We start from the raw sequence: 18420 nt of genomic DNA on the forward strand, positions 1-18420 counted from the left end.
CTGGCACCATTTGTACCTGACAATAAGGAAGCCTGTGTATCGGCACCCACACTTTCACCTGAAAGAGTAACAGCAGACCCTGAAACCCACCCAAACATTTAAGAAGGGGAAAGTGTGAGCAAGGAGCCAGTCTCCAAGGCAGACCCCAGACAGGGAAGCGGGGAGGGGCAGCCAGTCTCCAGGGAGCAGCAGGAAGTTAATTTCACAAGCCCCTGCAGACCCTGCAGCCGGAGGCACTGCTATTGGGGAAGGGAGGTTTGTAGAGCAGACTTGTCCTGGCAGGGCTTGGCACCTTGAGGACCTGGGACTCTCAGGAAGGGAGCAGAGACGGAGGGGCAGCGGCAGGCTTTATTCCAGGCATTGAGGAGATACATTTTTCTACCAGATGAGACTCCAACCGAGCCAGCACCACAGAGCAGCGATGAAGCGCTCTACTGTGAGGCCGAAGCCCCGCAGACTGTCAGAAAAGTGAAACCAGACCGGGAGAATTCAGAAACAGACCTGGAGATCGAAGGTGAGCATGGGCATTCGGGGGCAGTCAGGGCAGCCTCTCCTCAGAAGCTGAAGTCGGGTTTTCGGGAGCTGTCATCTCACTCCTTTCCAGAGTCTCCCTGTGGACAGCCTGTGGAGGGAATGTGGCAGAAAGGCTTGTGCTCAATTTTGCCTGGAGTCCCTCTCCAGGCTGGCCAGAGACAGCAGCTGCAGCTTCCCACGCTTGTCACCTGCCTCAAGAGCAGTGCCCTCACGTCGGCTTGTTAAAAGTTGAACCAATACACAAACAGGGTTTTCTGATCTTCTAAATATTTCCACGTGGGGCATCCTATGCGATTTTTTTCAATAGTCCTAGGAGGTAGGCATCATTGCCCGTTTTCAACAGAAGAGGAACCGGGCCTTAAAGAAATGATAGGCATGGCCCGGGGACAGCGGGAGTTTGCTCAGCACGTTGGCTGACAAATCCCATGCCTGACTCACTCTGAGTCCTGCCTTATTCCATACTCCAGGCCCCTGCAGTAGTTCTGTGGCGCATCTTGCATCCCAGTGACTTTCCCGCACTCACCTCAGAGCTTTGGTTTCCCCTACTGTTCTTGATAAATCTAAGCATACCTGGGTATCGGGACTGGCAGAGCTGAAACAAAGACTCTATGAATGCAAACAACACCTCCACCCTCTCTCTCCTCCCAGTTTCCCAGAGAAGGGAAGCACCAAAAGAGAACACTTGGGAAGCAAGGGGAGAATGACACTGGTTCCATCGGAGGGGCCAGCCTCAAGCTTCCCAGGCCAAGGCTAGCCCAGTTGCCCTTCCTCTCCTGTGGCCTTGCAACTGGCTGGTGGGCAGCGACTGACAGGTCACAGAGAAGGAGGAAGGTCCGTTCTGCCAAATTAAACTGTGAAGTTCATCTGCATAGGGTCAGCTTATAAGCCTCCTCACCGTGGTCAACGTACAACATACAACTTCACCCCTCTAAGCAGACCTCCTCCCCACTGTCCCCCAGGCAGCTTGTTGCTGTTTTTCTGGCTTCTTGTCCACTTCAAGCCTGTCGCTAATGTTGCTTCCAACACCTGACTTCATTCACCTGGTTGGAGAAGGTGGCAAAGGGCGACACTGGACGTTTGGCCCAAGGGTCCCGATTCTATCTCACTCCCCCTCCCTCTTCCCCCAACCACAGCAAGTGCTAATGCTGTTGCAAACTGCCCATAAAATATAACCACAGGGAACACAGTTAGAAAGGGTCAGCATCAAACCCAGAGGAATTCGTCCCAGGGAGAAAACTGGGGGTTACCTCCCCTGCTTTGGCCAGCAGGAACCTCTAATGTCTAAATTTGGCACCAAAAACCCTGTTCTGAAGAGAAATGCTGGGCTCAGCAGCTCTGGCTCCTGGTGCCCCTGAGTGGGTGCTGAGACACTGGGAATGGGCAGGGAGGGCATGGGAAATAGGCCAGCTGGGAGCAGTGTCGGCTGTGAGTCTACCGAAGAGGGAGAGAGGAGCCTGGTTTGCTCACTTGCCATGAGCTGTTTTTCTCCACAACAGTGGTTCTCACCTGGAAGCAATTTTGCACCAAGAAGACATTGGGCAAACTAGGGCATGGGGGGTTGCTACTGGCATCTTGGGGGCCCATGCTGGGGATCCTACTGAACACCTTACAACGTACAGGACAGCACTCAGAACAGAATTATCCAACCCAAAATACCTGCCGTGCTGAGGTTGAGAACGCTGCTGTACAAGCATCCCAAAGAGAAGTCTGATTTGTAGCTGTGCTTGCAAAATCAGCTTCCCTGTAAAGCAGTTGTTCTTTCACCAACAAAGCTCCCATTGTCAGCCCTAGACTTGTTTGGGGTGAGTTGGCCAAAGGCCCTGGGATCCGAAGGAAAAACAGATGCAGACATAGACGCCAGCTGGCCCCAGGAAGCCCTGCCATTGCCTGGACTTGCCTAATGAGGACACAGCTGTGGGGCACCCAGAATCCAGGGAGACCCAATGCCCAGTGACCCCGAGCCAGGCTGGCCTAAAGCCTAAGGAATAAGGGCCCCCAGGGATTAGAATGGAAAGGTGCAGTCCCTACTTCTGTTAGCTGGTTTTAGCACTGACCAACCATGCGTTGTTTGAGGCTAGGTTTATCATCCATAAAGCAAGGATGACAGTCCTTTTTATAAGGAAAATGGCATCCTAGCCTTTGAAAGGAGATAGACCACTCACATGCAGGCAGGCTTGTTTCTTGCTGATTTGGAGGTTTTTCCATATTCACTGGACAGAGTCTCACTCAGTCCTATTGGGCTTTTAAATGTTGGTGCCTCTCTAAGTCTTTGGTGAAACTTTGTTCATGACTCACGACTTTTAATAGCTGTAGCAAAATTAAAAGTGAAATGAAGACTCCATCAACCATCAGAAGTCATCTGCTTTTTGGTCTTTCAGATTTGCCCAAAGGTGGGCAAGAGGGCTTGGGCCTTTCTATGTCTTTGATGACCTGTCATTGGATGTGGCCAACCTGGGCAGGTGGGGTGAAACACACTGCTCACTTCTAGAAAAGCTTCTCGCCTAAAACCATGGGCCTCATCTTCTACCCAAAGAGAAACATTCATCTGGGGCTTTCTGGAGTTAAAGTCTCCCTCTCCCACCATGGACTGACTTCCCAGACTGGAGCTGGCTTCTTAGCACTTACCACAGGGACAGATCCTCCAGCAGAGGAGAGTGTAGACCTGAGTGAATGTCACCTGGGGCTAGAGGGGAGAGAAGGCAAAGGTGGAAGAGAAATCCAACTAGAGCCCATCTTTCTCTGCAGATAATGAGAAGTTTTTCACCACTGGACAAAAGGAGCTGTACCTGGAGGCCTGCAAACTGGTGGGTGTAGTGCCCGTCTCATACTTCATCCGGAACATGGAGGAGTCCTACGTGAATCTCAACCACCACGGCCTGGGCCCCAGGGGTACCAAGGCGATTGCTATAGCCCTGGTGGTGAGCGTGCTAGTGGGGGCTCATGAAACCTGGTGGAGGTGGAGGGTTGGCAGGACAGTGGTAGGCCTAAGATTCAGAGGGCCTCTCCTATGGAGCCTACGTAGTGACCTTTATGCCCACACTGCCCTGGGCTCTGCTTGGCTGCCAGATGATTTCCCCAACAGGCATGAACTCTTCTTTAGCTCCTGGCAGGAGGCTGCTAGCAACCTAGGCCTTAGAAGTCTATGCTCCTTTCAGAAACTCTGGGGAGAAAAATAATAGAAGTCTATATACTCTTTACTGTTCAGGAAACAAAGGCACCAGCCCCTGGGCCCATGAAAAGTGACTGGGCCCAATTATCAATGTAAGAGCACCAACAAAATACCAGCCTGGGTCTCCATTCTAAAGCTCACCTTTGCTATAAATGGGTTTACTACTGACCCATTCCATTCAACGTCTGCCTTTTGCAACATTCTAATTCATAAAGACCACACTGTAGAGTAAGTTTTCCCACAGAAATAGTGTTGTCTCTCAGCTTGGCATGACCAAACAAGGACTTGACCTTGAGTTCATCATGACTTTTTATAATTTTAATTGCTTTGCACACAAAACTGACTCCCATCACAGAAAAACAGAAAACCTAACAACTGCATGTCAGCACAACACCGTTTGTTCACTTAGAGAAGTAAACAGGAAATTCCATTATGAAAAAGCTTAGTAAGGTAGAGAGGTAGATGTGTCTTTAGAGGTGACATTTATAATTGGTAATAGTTAAATTATCCATGGAAAGAATGAACAGAGAAAAATAAAGAGGACTTAGAAGACCACCAGGTTTATATGCCCGCTGTGCAGTAAGGACCAATACACCGAAACATCAGAGTTTGCAGCAAAGAAAGAGTTTAATGATCACAGGGTGGCCAAGCAAACAGATGAAAGGAATCCTTCCATCCATTTCCCTAAGGAGTTCTGGTCTAGAGTTATGTTTGTTTGAGACAGGGTTTCTCTGTTGCCCAGGCTGGAATGCAGTGGCATGATCATGGCTCACTGCAGTTTTGATCTCCTGAATTGAAGTGATCCTCCTGCCTCAGCCTCTTGGGTATCTAGGACCACAGCTGTTCACCATTGCACCCAGCTAATTTTTACATTTTTAGTAGAGAAGGAGTCTCACCATGTTGCCCAGGCTAGTCTCAAACTCCTGGGCTCAGGTGATCCACCCACCTCAGCATCCCAAACTGCTGGGATTACAGGCATGAGCCACTGCACCTGGCCTGGCCAACAGTCTTTAAGGGGATCTCGGAGGACAAGGGGCTGAAAAATTGGGGTCACTGATTGGTCAGGACAAGGGGGATGAAATCATCAGGATGTGGTAACTGCATGCTTTGGTGAGTCAGCTCCTCTGGGGGTCCTTCAGACCAGCTGATGTCAGTAGCTTTACCAGCCTCTCAGATGGAAAACTTAACATTTCAAAATGCTTGCGATGTTATCTGTAGAGCAGTGAAAAGGAACTATGATCTTATGATTCTGGGACAACAAGCAGCAAACAACTCTGAGGAAGGGGCCAGAGAGCAGCTGACCTCATGATCAATGCTGCAAGCTAGGCTTATTTCCGTTTCTCCCCTATCTTCTTCCCTGATCAATTTTATAAAGTTTATAGGGACAGTTTCAGGGCTGAGAAAGAATTCTTTAAAAATATTATTTATAAAGGATCTGAAAGAAGAAAAGGGGTCAGTGAATTAAATAGAGAATGAGTGACTGAGAGACAGTAGAAGCTACAGAATGACAGTGTATTTCAAGGCTTTTTGGAGCTCGCCATGTATTTCATAACCAAAGAAATATGGAAGCACAGAATTGCCTTCCTCATTCATCATTCTCTTGGATGTCTGCATCATTGAACATGGCCGAGTCAGTCTTCCTGCAGTTTGTCTTTGGCTGTCTCTACCGTTCTGTACCTTCCTTCCCATCCCCAGAAAGCAGTGCAATCTCACATTTCATATGCTAAACGCAAATGCTGTTATATTTTTAAGAAAGAATGAGTGTGTTGGTGAAGGCGAGAAAAAATTCTCCTGCCTCAGCCTCCCAAGTAGCTGGGATTACAGGCATGCGCCACCACACCTGGCTAATTGTTTGTATTTTTAGTAGAGACAGGGTTTCACTATGTTGGCTAAGATGGTCTCGAACTCCTGGCCTCAAGAGATTCTCCCGCCTTGGCTTCCTAAAGTGCTGGGATTACAGGTGTGAGCCTCCTGGTTCAAGCAATTCTCCTGCCTCAGCCTCCCAAGTAGCTGGGATTACCGGCATGCACCACCACACCCAGCTAATTTTTTTTGCATTTTTAGTAGAGGCATGATTTTATTATGTTGGTGAGGCTGGTCTTGAACTCCTGGCCTCAAGTGATCCTCCCGCCTTGGCCTCCCAAAGTGCTGAGATTACAGGCATGAGCTACTATGCCCGGGCAACATAACTTTCATGATAGTATATTATCATAAATGTTCTATTTTATTATTAGTTATCATTAACCTCTTATTGTGCCTAATTTATAAATCAAAATTATCATAGGTAAGTATGTATAGGAGAAAAACATAGTATATTTTGGATTTGGTACTATCTTTGGTATTAGGCATTTACCAATGGTCTTGATGTTTTTCCCCGAGGATGAGGGTGGATGACTGTAATCATTGTTAGAATGTAAGAGGAGGGATACGCTTGCGTGCTGTTCATTTTGAGTGCCTAGCCCTCTGTTGGCATTGAACAGTGTATTCCTAAAATACATGGTCTTATTTTTCCTCACCTTCCCTAACACACTCATTCTTTCTTAAAAATATAATAACATTTTTAAGGCCATTTGGCATACGCCCTTTAAGGAGTTACATGAAATGTGAGCTTGCACTGTTTTCTGAGGATGGGAAGGAAGGAGCGGGGAAAGAACAAAGCCATCTTGAGATTTATTGAGAGTGGAAAGGCTGACTGATGAAGTGTTAGGAACGCACCATTACCTCATGAGCTTCGTGGGAAAAACATGGATGATAATGAAATCCTCTCAGGACTTGGACCACTTGTTTCTTAGTAACAGCGATTTCTGTTTGTGGGGAGTTTCTTCTTCCTTCATTCTCTGCATCATTCATTTGACAATTAATCATTGTGACATTCCGGGGGACTGAACTTCTATTTGCTCTTTGTACTGATTAGCTTTTCACATGTTTGTGTTTCCCTGGCTTAGATTAGGAGCACTCTAATAGCAGGTTTCGTGTTTGTTTCATCCTTGCCTGTATCCTTCGACCACCTAGCACTGTGCCCTTGCACTTGGGGGCAGCAGGTGGGGTGGGAGTAGAAATGTTCTCTGTTAATTCTTGTTTCCCCAGCAGTGAACACAGAGAGTGACAAATAGACACCGGCCCGTGTGGAATAAATGTGGATGGAATTGGGGACTGGGCCTCCTGCTTCACCCTAGAATGTGCTGGTCCCCAGTATGACTCTGGCAGTGATGATTCAACTGATGTTTCTAGACACTGCTAAATAGCACCCAGACTGGGAGGCCCCCTGAGCCATCTCCCTCACCTTTGAGTACAACTCAAGGCAATTGAATTTTGCCCAACCCAGAGAGCTGAGACCAGAAAACATTCCAGGAAGCTCCGGGGTGAATCATCCTGCATTGCAGTAGCTGGGACTATCACACTTTCCTTTATCAGAGGAGAGGGTCGGGGAGGACCAGCATTAACACTCCTTCCACTTGCTACTTCTCTTGCTCCTTAGTGGGCCTTGAAAATGCTCAAATCCAAACCTGTGTTTGTTCTCTGTCCCTGTGTGTACTGGGAACAAGGTGGGGAAGGCAAGGTCAAAGTTCTGATTAGAGCTTAACCCCAGTCCTTCAGAGTCCTTTCCTCTCCTCTTGTTCCCTGTAGAAATGCAGACTAGCAGCCGGGCGCGGTGGCTCACGCCTATAATCCCAGCACTTTGGGGGGCCAAGGCGAGCGGATCACCTGAGGTCAGGAGTTCAAGACCAGCCTGGCAAACATGGCAAAATCCTGTCTCTACTAAAAAGAATACAAAAATTAGTAGGGTATGGTGGTGGGTGCCTGTTAAGCCCAGCTACTTGGGAGGCTGAGGCAGGGAGGGTTGCTTGAACCCAGGAAGCAGAGGTTGCAATGAGCCAAGATTGCACCGCTGCACTCTATCCTGGGTGACAGAGCAAGACTCCATCTCAAAAAAAAAAAAAAAATGCAGACTATCTTGGCTCTAGATATTTACCAAAAATTTATGTCCAATTCCTTCCAAACAGCCTTGAGTCCACCTCCTATTAAAGACAGTACCAGAGCCAGGTGTGGTTGCTCATGCCTGTAATTCCAGCTACCTGGGAGGCTAAGGCAGAACACTTGAGCCCAGGAGTTTGAGATCAGCCTGGGCAACATAGACCCCATCTCAAAAAACAATAAAGAAAGAAATAAAAATTTAAAAGAGTATACTAGATAAGACTTAAGCCTAAATCAGAAGAAAGGCCTTAAGAAAGCAAAATCAATGCTTTAAGGGACCTCCTGGCAAGAATCTTTATGTTTAAATATCCTTATTCAATGTATCAAGTTTTCCTTAGTCTTAGAGTAGGACACAGTCATCTCTCCTTGGGGCTAAGTAGTTAAAATCTGTTTAGCTCATCCTTGTGCCTCTGACTTATCAGGGTTTTCATTGCTTTCAGGATCCTTTTCTAAATTCTCCCAGAGTAAGCGAATTGTCCTAGCAAAACTCCCCGGGCTGGCTCAGCCCTTGTGCTGGTCTCCTCGCCCTTGCCACGCCCTCGGAATTCCTAGTCTGCATCTCCGCACCCACTCACCTGGCTGGCCCAGGGAGAGCAGGAAACGACTGGGTCACCAACCCCTTTTGTGTCTCTCCCCATCCCCTTGTGCTGGCTGAAGTCCAACACGACTGTTACCAAACTGGAGCTGGAAGATAACGGCATCACGGAGGAGGGCATCTTGAGCCTGGTGGAGATGCTACAAGAGAACTACTACCTCCAGGAGATGGTACCGTGCCCCCCTGCGCTGGCTCCTGCCATCACCCCTGGGGGCTCACAACCCACTGGGGACAAGACAGAGGCCCTGCCAGGACCCAGGCTGCCTCCAGGCCTCTGCCCTCCCCACATGACTTCTCGGAGGAGGGCCACATGTAAGAGGCTGTGTTTCCTACAGCTGTAGAAAATCCTAAGAAACCATTTCTGGCTGGGCGAGGTAGCTCACGCCTGTAATCCCAGCACTTTGGGAGGCCAAGGAGGGTGGATCACCTGAGGTCAGGAGTTTGCGATCAGCCTGGCCAACATGGCCAAACCCTGTCACTACTAAAAGTACAAAAAAAAAAAGTGCACCTGTAATTCCAGCTACTCAGGAGGCTCAGGCAGGAGAATTGCTTGAACACAGGAGGCAGAGGCTGCAGTGAGCCGAGATTGCTCCACTGCACTCCAGCCTGGGCGACAAGAGCAAGACTCAAAAAAAAAAAAAAAATTATTTCTGTCTGGACCTTAGAAGCCCTTAAATTGATAAATGTGGCCAGGCATGGTGGCTCACGCCTGCAATGGCTCACTAAAAATATAAAAAATTAGCTATGCGTGGTGTTGGGCACCTGTGATCCCCGCTACTTGGGAGGCAGAGAAACACTTGAACCCTGTAGGGTGGAGGTTGCCATGAGCCGAGATCACGCCACTGTACTCCAGCCTGGGTGACAGAGTGAGAATCTGTCTCAAAAAAAAAGAAAAAAAAAAAAGATAAATGTACCTCTGCATAGTTTCCTTAAAGTGAACTTCCTTAAAGAAAATAAAGACATGAAATAATTTCATAAAAGACAATGTGCCTTGCGATGGCTGGTGGTGATGAGTGCACGATGTGAATGTGCTAATGCTGCAGCACTGGACACTGAGAAACTGCAATGATGGTAACTCGTACGTTATGTGTAGTTTACCATCACAAAAAGATATCCAAAGGAAAGGGGGAAACAACCAATTAAGACAGTAATGGCCACTATATAAAGTTCCTCGCACTAGCTTAAAAGGACAAGTCATACTTCCCAAATCAATGAGTGGAATTTACAATGATTATGCACTCTAAATGCATTTTTCACTGTTTCACTGCCAAGCTCTCTAAATGAAGCTGTTTGGGGTTTCCATACAAAGAAAAAATAATAATGCACTTATCTGAAGCACCAGGGCTAAATTGGGAAAGTAGGGAGTCCTTGAAGCCAGCTTCAAAAAGCTGAGACCAGCCATCTCACGGGTCCCACAGTGAGGCACTGGGAAAGCCGGGACTAGAGCCTGATTTCCTGTCACCCTTCTCTTGGTCCTTGGCACCACCCTAATCCTTCCCACCCCAGCCCTACTCCCTCGCCACAGGACTCAAGTAAACCACAAAAGACATCATTTGTTCATGAGGGCCCTTTGGTGAGGTTTTTTACATACCGAAGTGTTTTCTTGCCTTTTAGAATATTTCCAACAATCAACTTGGTTTGGAGGGGGCCAGAATCATCTCAGATTTCCTCGAGACAAATACTTCTTCCATCTGGAACCTTGAGCTTTCAGGTGAGCACGTGGAAAGGGAGGGAGAGGATATTGGGACTCAGAGGGAGGGAAGAGGGGAAAACAGAGGATTCAACTTCTGGCTAAACAGACCATGTCTTTCTAGTCTTGGAGACCAAAGACTGCATCTATGCCTGCTAAACCCTCCCACTCACACTCCCCTAACCCCCTCCACCATATCTGATGATTCGGATGATATATACACAGTAATTTATCATATACTTTACCACGCAAACTGAATAGGGGCACTATTAATTAACTGGAACCACAAGCATATTGAGATACCTTGCACCCAATTATATACTATGTTTAATATGATTAAAAACATAAAATAAATAAAATCATAAAAGAACAAATCACTTTTTTTAAAGAAAAAAAGACCTCTCCTCCTTCCCTCACCAAGAGTTTCTTACAACGAAAAATGTATAGTCACTGATATTAAAGGCTCAACAAATAAATTCAATGGCACATGAGTTACAGGTGAATAGAATTAGTGGAAAACACATTTTATCTATCTTTGCAGCATAGAAAGACAAAGACATAGAGAATATAAAAGATAAGAGAATATAAAAGATAAGAGAATATAAAAGATAAAAGAATATAAAGGAATGAGTAGAATGAGTAGTTTCCAGAAGGAGAAGAAATGAATGAGCAGCAATATTTGGACAAATAACAGCTAACGTGTTCCCTGAATTGATAAATTTGCAGATACAGGAATCCTAGTAACTCCTAAGAAAGGTATATAAAAAGGAATCTATACTTGAGTATATCTCTGAAAAACACTTAAGATACAGAGATCTGTAAAGTGTCTAGAAAAAAATACAGAAATAAAGTTTGTGTATTTTCTTTATAGAGATGGGGTCTCACTATGTTGCCCAGGCTAGTCTCACACTCTTGGGCTCCAGCAAGAGTGCTGGGATTATAGGCATAAGCCATGGTGCCTGGGCTTAGTTCATATATTTTTAGCATAAATATTGTTACATGTCAGTTATTATTCTATAGTTTCCCTTGTTTCCCACTAAATATATCTTGGATTTCTTTCTATGGCAGAACAAATAGATTTATCTAGTTCCCTTGAACTGCTGGCTAGTATTCTGAGTCATGGACATAGTATAGTTTATTTAACACCCCACTATTTGGGGGAAAGGGGATCAATTTCATTTCTAATTTTGCTTTCAAGTAATGTTTTTTGTTTGTTTTTGTTTTGTTTTGTTTGAGATGGAGTCTTGCTCTGTAGCCCAGGCTGGAGTGCAGTGGTGCAATCTCGGCTCACCACAACCTCTGCCTCCTGGGTTCAAGCGATTCTCCTGCCTCAGCCTCCCAAGTAGCTGGGATTATAGGCATGTGCCACCATGCCCAACTAATTTTTTTGTATTTTTAGTAGAGATGGGGTTCCTCCATATTGGTCAGGCTGGTCTCAAACTCCCAACCTCAGGTGATCCACCTGCCTCAGCCTCCCACAGTGGGAGGTGTGAGCCACTGTGCCCGGCCTTGCTTTGTTTATGATACTTTCTTGTGGCAAAGTTTGTGTCTTTTATTGATGTCAAGTTTTATAGTCTTTTCACTTTATGGATTTAATTTTTGCAGCCTTGCTTTAAAACTCTTTCCTAAAGTTTATAAAAATATTTTCCTGAACCAGGAGTGGTGGCATGCACGGATAGTCCCATCTACTCAGGAGGCTGGGGTGGGAGAATTGCTTGAGCCCAGGACTGGCCCCCCTGGGCAACATAGTGAGACCCCATCTGTAAAAAAGAAAAAGAAAAAAAAAGTTAGGTAAAAATATTTTCCTTTATTTTCTTCAAATTTTTTTAAACTCTTAGGTCTCTAATGTATCTAATACTTTTTTGTACATGGCATGAGGTAGGCATCGAATGTTTTATTTCCAAAACTGATAGCCAGGTGCCTCAGCATCATCAATGGAATAATTCATCCTTTTCTGACTAATTTGAAATGTCATCTTTATCACGTACTAAACTCCATTATAAATCTAGGTTTCCTTCCAGGTTCTCTCTTTCATTAATCTATGTATATATTTCTGTGTCAACATTGCATTGTTTTAATGTTTGTTAGAATATTAAAATTATAATTACTACATAAGATGTTGTGACTAACACAAAAAATGATTTTGTACAATTTAATATATTAGTTATAAAATCTTATAATAAATATTTTTGTTTGTTTGTTTGTTTTTGAGATGGACTCTCCCTCTGTTGCCCAGGCTGGAATGCAGTGCCACCATCTCAGCTCATTACAATCTCTGCCTCCTGGGTTCAAGCGATTCTCCTGCCTCAGCTTCCTAAATAGCTGGGATTACAGGTGCCCGCTGCCATGCCCAGCTAATTTTTTTATTTTTAGTAGAGACAGCATTTCATCATGTTGGCCAGGCTGGTCTTGAACTCCTGACCTCAAGTGATCCACCTGCCTTGGCGTCCCAAAGTGCTGGGATCACAGGCATGAGCCACTGCGCCCAGCCAATAAATATGTTTTGTATGTGAATGGGCAAAGACTACCCCTTTTTTTCAAAGTAATCTTGAATCTTTTTTTCAAAATGATTCTGCAATTTTGGCTATTAGTGTTGTTAGTAATAGTAATCTTGGCTGTGCCTGTACAGTTTCTCCCAGGTGAACTTTAGAATCATTCTTTCAAGTTCTATTTAAGAAAAAGAAAAAAAGATAAAACAGCTGTTGGGGTTTTGGTTGGGGTTTTCCATTTACTATTCTAGATTAATTTATGAAAGAACCGACATATTCACAATATTGAGTCTCCTCATTTATGAACATGGTTTATCTCTATTCCTCCAGGTCTTTTTGTGTTCTTGAGTAAAGTCTTATTTTCTTCTATTATAAGCCTTGCATTATTCATATTAGGTTTATTTCTAGGTCTTCCATTATTTTATCTTATGTGAACAGAATGTTTTTCTATCATATTTTCTAATGGGTTATTACTGACGAGTCTGAAAGCTATTAATTTTTGTCCATTGAGTCTATATCCACTTACCTTATTAAATTATCTTATGAGTTCTAACATTTTGTTAGTTTTATAGAATTATTTAGATAGGTGATCATATCTGCAAATAATGAAAGTTTTATCTCTCCTTTTCCAATATTTATAGCTCCTAGTTATTTTTCTGGTTGTATTGGCTAAGACCCCTAACATAATGTGTTAACATAGCACAGAAAGCTCTTTGTAAAAATACAAATTCCCCAGTCATATCCCAGACTGCTGAAATCAGAATCTTTAGCAGGAGAAATCTGGGAATCTGTATTTTATCAAGTTTCACAAATAATTATCTTACAACCAGCTCTGTAGAGACAAGTGCTCCCTATGTTGCCCAGGCTGGTTGTAAACTCCTGGGCTCAAGCGATCCTCCCACCTCGGCCTCCCAAAGTGCTGTGATTACAGGCATGAGCCAATGTGTCTGGCCCCTGCCACTTTTTCCATGTCCGATTGTTCTAAATGGAAGTGGACTGGGAGGGGCAGGGGGTGGGAGAGGAGGGGAGTCATGGTCTAGCAGTGCACTGCTGACACACCACCCTCACTACAGGAAATGACTTCAAGGAAGAATCTGCAGCACTGCTCTGCCAAGTCCTGTCGGTAAGAGGCAGGGAGCCAAGCCACGTGGGTGATGTCCCTGGGAGATCTGGGCAATCTGGGGCTGCTATGGGTACAGTGATGTGAGGCTACTTGCACATGTTAGGGACTAGAGAGTGTTTAGACCCTGCCAACCCCAGCAAAAGCCACAGCAAACAGTAGAGCTGTTTATATGGCACCAAGTTCTCCCAGCAAACATCAACAGCCAAACGAAAAATGCCTAAGACATTGTCTTCGCCTAATTTTCTGTACATTGGCGCCCCCATCATACTGTCCTCCGATAAGTAAGATATTTGCAATCAGAAGACAAAAAAAATCCTTCTCTTTCCCCTGTTTGTTTCTGTAGAGCAATTACCGAATTAAGAAGCTGGATCTCAGCCACAATCAATTCTCTGATGTAGGAGGGGAGCACCTGGGACAGATGCTGGGTGAGTCTCCCCGGAGGGAAGGGGCAGCAAACGGGAGGGATGGGGGAGGATCGCTGCTTGGCAGAGCTGAATCTTCCTTTTTAACATTATTTTTCAATGTTGTGAGTATAAAAGTGATGTAAACCATGCCCAGAATACATTCAGAATCAGCTGGGTGCAGTGGCTCGTACCTCTGGGAACCTGAGGCAGGAGGATCACTTGAGCCCAGGAGTTCAAGACCAACCTGAGCAGCATAGGGAGACCCCTGTCTCTATAAAATATCAAACAATTAGCCAGGTGTGGTGATGGGCACCTGTAGTTCCAGCTACTCAGGAGGCTGAGGCAGGAGGATCACTTGAACCTGGGAAGCGGAGGTTGCAGTGAGCTGAGATCACGCCACTGCACTCTAGCCTGGCAACAAAGAGAAAGTCTGTCTCAAAAAAAAAGGAAGTTGAGGCTTCAGTGAACCATAATTTTGTCACTACACTCCACAACAGAGAGAGAGACTCTATCTCAGATGAAGAAGAGGGCCAGGCACGGTGGCTCACACCTGTAATCCCAGCCCTTGCAGGTGGATCGGAAGGTCAAGAGATCATGACCATCCTGGCCAACATGGTGAAACCCCATCTCTACTAAAAATCCAAAAAAACTTAGTTTGGTGTGGTGGCGCACGCCTGTAGTCCCAGCTACTCTGGAGGCTGAGGCAGGAGAATCGCTTGAACCTGGGAGGTGGAGGTTGCAGTGAGCCAAGATCGCACCACTGCACTCCAGCCTGGCGACAGAGACTCCATCTCAAAAAAGAAAAAAAGAAGAGGAGGAGGAGGAGGAGAGAAGCAGTAGCAGCAAACACCTGGTCATGGGAAGTAAACCTTTATGATGATTAGAACACAGAGAGAAACAACTAACAACTTGCCGATCTCAGGAAGGCTAAGGACTGTTAAGTATGGCCCAGTAAGCACAAACGATCCAAAAGCAATTGAAAAGTACCTTTTGGGTACTATGCTTATTACCTGGGTGATGAAATCATCAGTACACCAAACCCCTGCAACATGCAACTTATTTATACAACAAACCAGCACATGTACGCCTGAATCTAAAAGTTTTAAAAATTCCCGTACTTGACAACAATACATTTGAAACATGCATATGATAAAAAGACACACAACTGTGAACAACCCTAAAAGACAATCAACAGACAGGGAGTAGGTATTTGCAGCATTTGTAGAGTAAAAAATCAGTATTCAGAAATGTTGATAAAAGATCCTTAGCTCAATTAGACAATGATAAGTAGCCTCAATAGAGCAATCATTAAGGCTCATGCATAGCAAAAGAAGAAAGCAGTGCTCACATCTCTCCACTAATTAGAGAAATGAAAGGTTCTCCTTGTCATCTACTAAAGCTGTGAAAGTTTAAAGCCAGTGAATGTCAAAGGCTGTGGACAATAGAGTGAAATAAGAATAATTCCAAGCTGCCAGGCACTTTTGAGAACAATTTGACAGTCCTTGGTAAATTTGAAAATGTGTGTATTCTATGATGCAGAAATTCCTTCCCATCAAGGGGAATTGTCTCAGAGAAGCTCTCACACATACACAGAGAAATGTGTGAGGAGGTTATTACAGCATCATCCTAAAAGAGAGAAAAAAAAGTAACAACCTAAATGGTCATCCCCAAGCAAATGAGTAGAAAAAAGGAAGTTGTCGCCGGAGTCTAGGCAAGACAGGAAACTAGCTTGAGCTCAGGGAGGAGGTAGGATAGAGAAGAGTGGATGAATTCTGAATATACTTTGGCGGTAAAGCCAAAAGCACTTGTTGATGTGGAGAATGGGGGAAAGAGGAGAGGGAGAGAGACTCATGGTCTTTTTGCTTCAGTCATTGGTTGGATGATGGTGCTGTTTACAGGAATGGAGAAAATTCAGGGAGCAGCAGGGGCAGGAGAGAGGAGGCCAGTTTTCCATTTCAGCCACATAATGTCTGCAATGGCCATTTGATGCCTACATAGAGAAGTCAGGCAGATGGTTTGCTGTATGAGTTTAGAGCTTGGTGAAGAGATCAGGGCTGAACATACACATTTGAGGGTCATAGGTATATAGACGTATTTAAAACCATGAGGCAAGATGAGGTCATCTAGGCAAGGAGTGTACACAGAGTTGAGTAGGTGACCATGGAACTGATCTTTGAGTCACGCCAACACTTTAAGGTTTCACAGAGGAGCAAGAGGAGCCTGAGAAGGAGTGGTCAAACAGGAGGAAAACCAGAAAAGCAAGGGAGCAGTTCAGGAAGAAGGTTGGCAGTTGCGTCAAATACTGCTGAGAGGTCAAATAAGACGAGGATAAAATAGTGACCATGGCAATTGGCAGCATGGAAAGAGTTAGTGGCCTTGAAAGTGCTTTTTTTTTTTTTTTTTTTTTTGAGACAGAGTCTTGCTCTGTCGCCAGACTGGAATTCAGTGGCACAGTCTCAGCTCACTGCAACCTCCACCTCCCGGGTTCAAGTGATTCTTCCACCTCAGCCTCCTGAGTAGCTGGGACTACAGGCACGTGCCAAATGCCCAGCTAATTTTTGTATTTTTAGTAGAGATGGGATTTCACCATGTTGGCCAGGATGTTCTCAATCTCTTGACCTCATGATCCACCCACCTCGGCCTCCCACAGTGCTGGGATTACAGGCATGAGCCACCTCGCCTGTCTCGAAAGTGCTATTTTAACTATTCACAGTAACAAGGACATGGAGTCAACCTAAATGTCCATCAGTGACAGACTGGATAAAGGAAAAATGTGGTACATATACACCATGGAATACCATCCAGTCACAAAAAACAATGAAACCATGTTCTTTGCAGAAACATGAATGGAGCTGGAGGCCATTATCCTTAGTACACTAATGTAGGAACAGAAAACCAAATACCCCATGTTCTCACTTATAAGTGGGAGCTAAATTATGAGAACACATGAACACATAGAGGGAAACATTCACTGGGGACTAACTGGGAGAGCAGGGCAGGAGGAGGGAGAGAAATGGGAAAAATAACTAATGAATATCAGGCTTAGTACTTGGATGATGAAATAATCTGCACAACAAACCCTGTGACACAAATTTACCTATATAACAAACCTGCACATGTACCCCTGAACTTAAAATTAAAAAAAAAAAAAGAAATGAGGGCCTGGCACACTGGCTCATGCCTGTAATCCCAGTGCTTTGGGAGGCTGAGGTGGGAAGCCAGGAGTTCAACACCAGCTTGGGCAACATAGTGAGACCCTCTCTCTACAAAAAACTCAAAATTTAGGCCGGGCATAGTGTCTCACACCTGTAATCCCAGCACTTTGGGAGGCCGAGGCAGGTGGATTACCTGAGGTCAGGAGTTCAAGACCAGCCTAGGCAACATGGTGAATCCCTGTCTCTACCAAAAATACAAACATTAGCCGAGTGTGGTGGTGTGCGTCTGTAATCCCAGCTATTAAGGAGACTGAGGCATGAGACTGTCTTGAATCCAGGAGGCAGAGGTTGCATTGAGCCGAGATCCCGCCATTGCACTCCAGCCTGGGTGACAGAGTGAGACTCCATCTCAAAAAAAAAAAAAAAAAAAATCAAAAATTAGCTGGGCATGTGGCACATGCCTATAGAATAGAATGCAAAGCTAAAAGAACACTATAGGCAACTGCAGAAGTTCTTCTGGGAAGGCTGGAACAGAAAGAAGGGGTGGGAGTCAAGGGAGACAGACAGTCCAGAGAGGGACTTACCTTTTTTTTTTTTTTGAGACAGTCTCGCTCCGTTGCCCAGGCTGAAATGCAGTGGCTCTCAGCTCACTGCAACCTCTGCCTCCCCAGTTCAAGTGATTCTCCTGTCTCAGCCTCCTGAATAGCTGGGGTTACAGGCGCTCACCACCACGTCCAGCTAATTTTTGAATTTTTAGTAGAGATGGGGTTTCTCCATGTTGGCCAGGATGGTCTCCATCTCTTGACCTCATGATCTGCCTGCCTCGGCCTCCCAAAGTGCTAGGATTACAGGTGTGAGCCACCGCTCCCGGCCCCAGGGAGGGTTTTAAGGATAGAAAATGCTGAGAGGAAAAACAGAAGAAACTGATGCTACAGAAAAAGGAGGAGGTAATTACAGGACAAAGTCCATGAGAAGACTGCAGGCTGTGGCATCCAGAACAAAAGCGCAGAGCTCGCCTTAGAGAGCAGGAGGGACAGTTCATTCGTTGAAAAACGGATGAGGAAAGGGTGGATACAGGTGCAGGTAAGTGGGTAGATTTCATGATGGTGTTTGAAGGCTCTCATTGCTGCTATTTTCTCAGTGAAGTAGGAGGCAAGATCTTCAGCTGAAAGTGCAGTTCAGACCACTAGGGCTGATGGGAGGGTAGAAGGTATAAAATACCATGTGTAGGGGAGGAGCAACCTGTAAAGGAAGCGCCTTTCCACGTGGGGCAGTTTGAGTCTCTG

General features: G+C 45.4%; 1 protein-coding gene across 2 annotated transcripts in view; it reads left to right on the forward strand.

The window, feature by feature from the left end:
- Positions 1–18420, forward strand: part of LRRC74A (leucine rich repeat containing 74A) — a 41039-nt gene that overhangs the window by 1497 nt on the left and 21122 nt on the right. The window contains exons 2-7 of one of the 2 annotated variants that reach the window (XM_012476802.2): positions 386–514; positions 3280–3452; positions 8336–8443; positions 9888–9984; positions 13526–13575; positions 13919–14000. In XM_012476802.2, coding sequence (XP_012332225.2) covers positions 386–514; positions 3280–3452; positions 8336–8443; positions 9888–9984; positions 13526–13575; positions 13919–14000 — 639 coding nt within the window. The remainder of the gene's footprint in view (positions 1–385; positions 515–3279; positions 3453–8335; positions 8444–9887; positions 9985–13525; positions 13576–13918; positions 14001–18420) is intronic. The other variant, XM_064374495.1, reaches the window with a different exon arrangement.

This window comes from Aotus nancymaae, unplaced genomic scaffold (assembly GCF_030222135.1).
Source record: "Aotus nancymaae isolate 86718 unplaced genomic scaffold, 86718_ANA_hifiasm-v0.15.2.pri h1tg000011l, whole genome shotgun sequence".
Taxonomy (NCBI): Eukaryota; Metazoa; Chordata; class Mammalia; order Primates; family Aotidae; genus Aotus; species Aotus nancymaae.